The sequence below is a fragment of the Acanthisitta chloris genome, unplaced genomic scaffold (genome assembly GCF_000695815.1).
Source record: "Acanthisitta chloris isolate BGI_N310 unplaced genomic scaffold, ASM69581v1 scaffold44348, whole genome shotgun sequence".
In the NCBI taxonomy this organism is placed as follows: domain Eukaryota; kingdom Metazoa; phylum Chordata; class Aves; order Passeriformes; family Acanthisittidae; genus Acanthisitta; species Acanthisitta chloris.
Genome location: NW_008689488.1, coordinates 1 through 9,050, shown reverse-complemented (window position 1 = coordinate 9,050; position 9,050 = coordinate 1). Strand labels below are relative to the sequence as shown.

At 43.8% G+C, this 9,050-nt stretch overlaps 1 protein-coding gene across 1 annotated transcript; it reads right to left on the bottom strand.

The window, feature by feature from the left end:
• Positions 1-1,160: 1,160 nt before the first annotated feature.
• On the bottom strand, positions 1,161-8,984 carry DGCR14 (DiGeorge syndrome critical region gene 14; the record flags this gene model as incomplete). The annotated part of the gene is made up of 9 exons (XM_009081402.1): positions 1,161-1,512; positions 2,078-2,193; positions 3,085-3,194; positions 4,528-4,630; positions 4,778-4,911; positions 5,590-5,707; positions 7,060-7,226; positions 7,792-7,887; positions 8,816-8,984. Coding segments are annotated over 9 exons (1,299 nt in total), but the record flags the coding sequence as incomplete, so codon positions are not given.
• Between the last annotated feature and the right edge of the window lie 66 nt (positions 8,985-9,050).

Genomic DNA, 9,050 nt, shown 5'->3' with positions numbered 1-9,050 from the left:
AATGCCACACTGATCAATTTATTTTTACAAGGTGCACTATAAAAACTGAGTCTCTTGGAAGGGTTTTTCACAGTCAGGGCCAAAAGTTTTGGAAGTGGCAGGGGAAACCACACAAGAGGAAGTCCTCCATCACAACAAACAAAGCATCCAACACCCCAGACCTTAGAGAAGACTGCACTCTTCTCCAAGAGCTGCATAATGATGTTCCCTCAGTAAAACACCACCTGATTATAGCAATTGTCGACACTGCCAAGTGTTAAACAGGCTGTCTAGTACTCAGGCAAGGTGCAAGAAGAGTACACACATCTGGCTACGCCTGCTTCCTCCTAAAAGGTGCACAGTACTTCTCCAGGCTAGATGACACCAGACAAGGGCACACCCCACACACAAAGGTGAGCTCATACTGGAGCAACCACAGCTCTGAGTGCAGGCTCAGATAGTTAAAAATGCTCTTCTTTTTTTGGCCAATTCTAAAAATTAGCCAAAAGTTCCAAAGAATGGGAGGAAAGCACCAAACAAAAGCCCCAGTGTGGCTATCAGAAGTACCACTTCTGTTCTTCAGAATGGCACTGTCATCATGGTGGATGAAGCAGGACTGTCCCTAGCCCCTGTGCTGTGATCATCAACATCAAGTCTTTGAAGTCACACAGAGAGCAGCTATAAAAACAAATCTGAAAAGACTGAAATCAGCCCCAGAGGCTGATTAAAGTGAAGCAATCAAATTGCAAAAGAGGGATTCTCAGAGCTCTTCTGAGGAAAGTGTTGGTGCGAGCCTCTCTCAAGAACACCAGAAGCTGGAAGTCAGTCCCATTCTGTGCAAATGTGAAGAATGGAGGAGGAAGCAGGATCCTGTTAAGGATGGTTGGTTTTAACAAGATCACAAAGTTGGTCTAACTTGTGAACTACATCACTTTAAACCAAAATTGAAGAGATACTCTCTAAAACTGTCACATCTCAGTATACACATGGTTGTGTCCCTTCTTCTGCGAAGTACAAACTCAAAGAAGTTTGACAAGCTAGAACAAAGTCCAGTTCAACATTTTAGGAAGGCTTACTCTGCTTTAGAAATAGACATAACTGTACAGAAACAAATTTAAATGCATTGTCATCTTAAAAAGAGAAATACATCTTTAAGAAATTATGTCCATTTTCTCAGTGTCCAACAACCTGTCTGCAGTCCGCTGAGCACAGCCAGGTCACCATCACCTTGCTGGTGATTGGTATATTCAGAAGAAATCAGATACTTTTCTTCTTTTAGGAAGCTGCAGTAAATTGTCCGTGATCGATGTAGTATCCTGAGATACTGGTGTGTGAGATACTGTCCTAGCCTGTGGGGTGCCTGTGGGTGTTTGAGGCCCACTCGCAGGGGTCTTGTAACCAGGAGTTCCTGTGTGGGCTGGGGAAGGAGTGTAGCTGGCTCGCAGAGCTTTGTCAGTGTATTTACTTGCAGTCCTGTTTACTAGTCTCTGCAAAGCTGGTGACATTGCTGGGCTTAGTCCTTTTGGAGTGAGGCTGGAATAGAATAAACAGTTTTAAAAGATTGCACAATAAAAAAGTCTGCCTGTAACAGAAAAAGCATTATTGCCTCCACAGGTGAGCTCAGTAAACACTTGTCCCACAGACCAGACCCACTGCCTGCAGAAATCATTCTGCCTGCAGGTAAATGCAGTCTGTCTCTCTAGAGAGACAAGTGACAAAGAAACCTCCTACATCCCTCCCAAACCTAAGTAGCGCTGCCTGACTTCCTTTGAGCCTGTTCTGTCCTTGCTATGACCCAGCCAAGCAACTGTTATCATGTCTCCTCTTTGCAATGAGGCAAGACACCAATTCAGAGGCACTGCTGGGTAGCTCTAGGGCAGAGCAGCAATGCTGACAAGACAGCCACCAGCCACTTTCCTTCAGGAATTAAGCTTTTTAATTTCTACATTTTTAATTTCTAAAAACTTTCAGTCTGAATATACCTCTTCCAGCTCCTAGTATCATTCCTTCCCACCATTCCTCCCTTTCTACATCTGTTGATTTAAATCTCATCAGATAATACCCATCCCCAGTTCTGCTGTCAAAACACAAGTCTCACCTGGCCAAGTTTTCTGTCACTTTTCGAAGTGCCTCTTGCTTCTTTGCTCGGTTTTTAGCTGCCACTTCATTGGCCATCTTGAGTCCCAACCTCTCACGGCGCCCAGGCTCCAGGATCTATAAATGCATCACACAGTTCACTCACCAAAGTATGCTGAAAAAATGAGTCAAAGCCCCTTCACAGCTGGATTCCAGTATACAGGGATCTAGACCAGGGACAAGTGCAATCAGCTCACACCTCTCTGCTGCTAGAGAGGACACAGAGACCATCGACCTGCCTTAGCAAGTAACAAAAATGGTAAAACCAGTCCAGTCAAGGAAGCAGCCATTACCTCTGGCATTTCCTCCTGCTGTCTCTCCTAGACAAACATTGTCACCTGTGTCTTGCCTAGCCTGTGGCCAGCCAGCTCTCAGGCAAACACAGACATTGCTAAACAGCAGGAGAACCAGTCAAGGGCCTTGGAGTCTGACAAAACAGAGGCACATATAGCAAATTACACCTTTCTTAAACTAGGAGTCACAGACAGCTCACATTCAATGACACCAGCAGGAGACAGGTGGCATGCAGGGTTAGGTGCCATTAGCCAAGCTGAGCATCTTTTCTACTCTCAACTGATACACCTGCCTCAGGCTGTGACAGCCAGAAGACCAAAATAAGAGGGGAAATCCTACAATTTCCACCCCTTCATACATTAAAATCAGAGAAATCAAGCATCTCTTCAGCTTACTGACAGCCCCTCTGCTGGGCACACCGTCAAATATGGAATCTCACTCTCCTGCCAACAGTGTTTATTCCACCTCAGGTACCTCCACCAAGTAGCTTTCATGTGGAGCCATGTTTACTTCCACTCTCCAAGCAGAAACAAGACTATTAGTCTCAAGGACTGGGAACACCACCCAGACACGTGTTACACTCCACAACAATGTTAATCTATCACATACTCACTTGTCTTTCCCTCCCTAGTCCCCACCAAAAAGAATGGCATGCTGACTCCTGCCATGAAATACCTTGAAGGCTGGTCCAGGTGTTCTGTCCACATACGGTGTGTCTGACCCTTCTAGCCGCAAAGGGGTGCTTTCAATTTCACCCCACGTCATAAAAGGAGATTCATTCACACCTAAAAACAAATTTAAAATGTCATGTCCATGCAAGACATTTGACTATTCATTCACCACAAAACAAGAAAAAAATCCCAGAAAAGCAAACTAGGAAATGCAGAATATTCATCAACACACAAAGAAGTCCCTCCACTGCAGAGGAAGTCACAACCAACCTGAATAGTTACATGTGGTTCCCATTAAAAGGGCATGACCTCAAACTCACAGGATTGCCTATAGCTGCCTCACCCTCTCAGTTGCAACAACCAAGCACTGTCCTTTCCATATGTTTATTTTTCCATTTGGTGAACTTTGGCTTAGTAACACTTTCATTTTTTACCTCTGTGGTACTAGCCTTCCCCTCTGCCACTGCGTGAAATCCCCTTCAACACAGGGAACTATTTATAAATAGGGAAAGGGGCAGAGGACTTGAGATACATGTAATAGCCAAATGTGTCCTCCATTCTACTTTGGGGACAGCCTGTACCAAACAGTGACTGCAGCACCTTGTCTAACAGCTGCAGAATCGATTCCGAGAGCTAGAACATCCCACTGTCCAGGGCTTGGAAAAGGCATTCACAATGGAGAAAGGAGGTGCATGCCAAACGCCACCTACAGGCTTTCCACAGGGAAAGTCTCAGCATGTTCAGCTTTTGGCAAAACGACAAAAACACAGGGAAACAGCATGACTGGTGAAGAACAGCTACAAGCTCAGGTAACACATTCCAACTGGAAGAAAAATAATCCGTTTTCTCCAACTGAAAGCATCCTGCAGCTACTACATCTGAACAAGTGCATCCAGACAAAAGAACCTTGAAAGCACTAGACCTGGAGGAAAAGAGTGGGTTAGACTGAGAAGAAAGTGAGATATGCCACATCCCTATGAGCCAGGCTGAACCATCACTCAGTTAGGACACACTGACAGGAATGTTCCTCGTTTTGAAAAATGAGCACCTGTACTCCTTGGAAGGTTAATGTTTGGGAAATGTTTGAATTCTTATCTTTAAGCTCTAGAGAAGCATTACCCAGGGACAACAAAAGCAGCCACAGCACTGAGGTTGCCTAGGAAGGCTCACTGTACTCTAGATGATTCCTGAGCAATGGCACAGCAGCTGGCTCAGAGCCTCTTGGTACAGGGTGACTTCTCCTACCAGTGTCTTGGATTAGGATTTAAGCACTGCATGGAGTAAGCACACACAGCACACGAAATGTCACCAGCTGATGAGATACATACAGATAGGTTTACCTCCTTGTCCAATCCAGTAATGATACCCCAGTGTTGAAGAAACAAGGCATCAGAATAAGTGCAGCAGTAGTCCTCTTACATCAGAAGAAATAAGAAAACCCTCTTACCAGGGGCAGGAGAGGGGGTAGCCACAAATCCATATCCATTCACTTTTGGAGAATCTTGGGGTATCAGTTCTTTCCCATCTGGTCCCACTTTGCCTTGTTTGTACTGAAATAAAGAAAGACAATGCTATTCATATGGAGAAAGGTGTGAGTCAGCTGTGGCGAGCACACATACACAGTTCTCCTGGTGGTAAACTACACCAGAGGGCAGAGCCTAACTAGGTTTTAGGGAGAAGAAGTAAAATTATCCCACCTGAGCATTGAGGGCTGCAGCTTGTTGGAGCTGTGATTTGCTCACAGCTTGGCTGAACGGGTCCTTCGCAAAACGTGTGTTTCGATGCACAACTTCTCTGGGCTTCTTAAATACATCACTCTCATCAGGTACACCTTGAAAAGCAAAACGTCTTTTAAGAAAGGGCTCAGATAACACCAGCCAGTGTGCTCTAAAGCTCCTGACCAACATGGCACTTGCCACACATTCCTACACAACACAGAACACATCAGCAATTGCAGTGTCTATTTCTAGCAATTTAGAACAAAATTTGCACTGCATACATGCCTTGCACCACCTGAAACATACAAATTAAGATCAGATACTTTCTTTAAGAAAACAGTCAGCAAGACTTTATTTTCTCTACTTCACTGGTTCAGAGAAATTATCAACTGTACATTTACAGCCAAAAAAAGCTCCACATTTACAAAAACACATGTTTTTCTACAGCAACAAAGGGACCAACAAGTCCAAGGAGCACTCTTTCAGCAGAACCAAACTGGAAAGAGCTTTGGCTCTTGAAAACAAGTTCTTCTATACTACAAATAATGAGCTCTTAATGACAAATAGAAAATGATTAAACTTTGGAATTAGAGGCAAAGAACTAAGAAATTAAGGAAGAAAAGGAAAAAAAGAAAAAATACTTTTTAAAAACAACTTTACATATTTGAGTTTCACAAAAGTGCAGTGCTACCTGTAAGAGCTGCTCAGACATCTAGAGAAATCCTGTAAGCACTGCTTGGAGTCAACCCACCTAGAACCAATGCTTTTCCCAAGAGACCTGCACACCTCACCTGTTGGGTAATACATCAGGGTGTTTCGAGCTGTGTATTCCCAGGTATCCAGTCCAGCTTTCACATTCTCCAGAGCTTGCTGCTCTGCTGAAGGAAGTGCCAAGTTTTCATTTTGTCGCTGTGAAAGGGCAATGAAAAAAAGTTTTAAAAGACACTTCTTTGATACTTAAAGTTTCCAAACATTCCCATAGTCAGTACAGGTATGGAAGCATCTGACACACTCACAGGACTACTTTGTGTGCTGTTGGGGTTTTTTTTGATTCTCACATCAATTAAATACACAATTACTGCCAATAGCCATAAATTAAAGACATCAACTGACGTTGCCTTTAAAATAGGTACCACTCATACACACTTGAATAGCAGCACTGTCTCTGAATAAGTTAAATAAGGCCTAGTGAAGCTGTCCACTACCCAAACAGGAATGCTGTGCACAGAAGTGCAAGGTATGAGCACTGTACTAGCTGACAGGAAGACACAACTTCAGCACAAAACCAGCTCCCGTAACTTCACCTTAACCTGAAACAACCCCTGTGTTCTGTGAATGCTCTCCTGCTGCCTGTCTTCTAATTCTGGATGAAAGCATTCGAACAAAGATGTATAATGAGCCACAGAGGGCATTTTTACTGTAACAGACTCTGACGGTTTACATTGACTCAGCTAAAAAATAACACTTACTCTCAACAACAGCAAAAACACTCGTGTCAGTGCCAAACTTCATTAAAGACACTGTAGCCCACAGCCATCGCTGACATCTGGCAACAGTGCCAGCTGCTCACTGCTGATGGTTTAAGATTGACAAGGCAGCCACAGAACAGCTCCTGAACCTTCCACAGAGCTAGCTGAGGAAAGCACAGCCAGCCGTGCTGTACAGTACTGTACTTCAGCAGCTGAATGGATTATTACTCATAATAGAAAGAGAATACTGAAATAAGACAATCTAACTGCAAATAATAAAGGGCTGATGGACAAACATCAGGAACTGTTCTCAGCTGCTCTCCCTGGTGTTGCTGCTTACAGAAGAGACTTGCAAGACAGCAATACCTGCACCCAGTACAGTGCTTTGAGGTGTGTCAGAGCTTTCAGAAGAGACAAACCTTCAGCAATTATGTGAACACTGTTCTTGCCTGAGAGATGGGGAAAAAACAGGACTGCATAAGGAAGCAATGAGCAGTCAGAGGACCCAGGGAACTCTGGCTTAGTTCAAGTGGTTTAGCAATTTAGTTGTGATCACTCCACACACCCATCATTCAAAATCAAGGTTTTTCTATTCTTATTCTATAATATGAATAACAGTCTAACACAACAGCCCATGCTCAGAGCCAATAAGTTCTCATCCACATTTATAGCATCATTCAAAAACAGAAGGCAAGATAATATTCCATTACTCAAGCAAGAAATACAGTAAAATGGCATTTCCCTGCTGTGTCCCTCTGAAAGCACAGAGACAGAACTGAGCCAGCTGCCTACCCGGGTGTACTCCTCCTCAGCGCTGTACAGCCACGCGTGCTTGACCTTCTCCTTCTCTTTGGCCACTTCCATGATCTGCTCAAACGAAGCATTATCTTCACTCGTGTGCTTTGCCAAGAAGCTGTCCAGACTGGGAAGTGCATCTTTATAATCTTTTTCTGCTTCTCCTAACAAGAGGAGAGAAAAAGCCCAAGAAAGGTTAATGCCTCCCTTTCTGTGCTATATATAACTCATCCTCCTGCCAGCAAACCTTCCACAGACACACTAATAACTAACATGAAGCTTGGTGAGAAAAACATATTCGCACAGAGTGGTACAGTAATAAATCTATCTTGGAAGACTTATAACCAACTTTCACATAATACCTTTTACAGATATTTGTTTTAAAGATAAAACACACAAGTGGCCGGCTGTTAATATGCTGTAGGAACATCTCTGCCCCTACAATCTCTGGCTACTTACAGAATTAATTTCAGGTGACACAGGAAAAACTTACTGCATTTGAAGAGATCATATGAGTTAAGAATTTACACAACCATAAAAAGAATTCGCTCACATGATATAAAGCATTACATCTAGTTCAACTTCAGAGGGATAATTTTCATCTACTAGAAGATATAAGGAAACTGTTTACACATCTACTGAGTACCCAAAACCCTTACAAGAGACAGAGCTCGCAAAAATACTTTCCTGCCACTGACGAATTCAGCTAGAGAAACATTATTCTCCTACCTTCCTCTGCAACTTTGGTCCCAGCTTTGGATTTATTTCCCAGGGGAAGGCCACCTGGATGCACTTCTGGGGTTTCAAACGTGGCTGGGGTAACATCTGTGACAGAGAAAAGATGTTCACGTGGTTACTAGAGCACAGAACAGGACTCTTGCTATAAGGGTCATGTGCCAAACAAGCCACAGAAGACATCCCAAGAGAACAAGAATTAACTAAAAAGTTGTGAAAATGCTCCAAAATATTCTGTTCAATTCTGTCTCAACTACTGAATATGACTTTGGTCTCATCTCAGACATTATTTTCTTCCTGCTGGGAGAAATTCCCTGAAGAGCCACAGCTTAGTGTATCTGCCACCCTACTCCCTGCTCTTGCCAACAGAGGACAACAGCAGCAGCAGAACAATCTTAACCCAAGCCAAGGCCAGTCCCTGCCATGGGGGAAGAAGGGAAACCACTTGGTGACATGTGCCCTTTGCCACAAGAAAGCCACTAATCCAAACCCCACTGTGAGAGCTCAGCCAGGGGCTGGGCTTTAGGAAACCCCAGGAAACTGGGAGTGAAAGGAAACATACAACAGAGCACTGGATGCCTGCCATGGGAACCTCTGGTAATCACAAGCTTCCAACAACTTCCGTCTCTAATACATGAAAATCTTAACTGTCTGTAGATGCAACAAGAACCCCTAAAACTACAGCATGATTCAAAAGATAGCTTAGAATTTCTGATAATATTAATACTGCATATCAGAACATCTAACACTCCCCAGGGAGCAGGAACCTGACAAAAGATGCCTATAAGGAATGGGTATTCAAATGCTGCTTTTTCCAAAACTATTCCTTCAAGGAGTTATTAGACACCATCAAAGAGAAATGCAGAGTAGCCATCAGCTACTGCCCAGTCTGGTACAGTAATTCTCATGCAACATAAATCTCGAATCTTTAAGCTCAGCACTACCTGCACAAAGTTAGATAAAGCAGAGCACCAATATCAGACACAAACCCCTCATGCCCCAGAGAGCCAGTCCTTACAGGGTGCAGGTGTGTCCCTCGATGACTTGCTCAAGGAGGAGCCAAACTTAATAGCAATTTGTCTCATTTTCTCTAAGTCGCCGTTTTCTTCAGCCTCCAGATACTCCTTCTGTGCTCGCAGCTTCTCCACGTCAGGGAAGAAATCGCGCTGAATGATCTTCTCTAAGCTCTACAAACAGACAGACAACTGCAAAGCCTCGCTGGGACACTCGGGAGCGCCGGCTCGGCTCGGAGC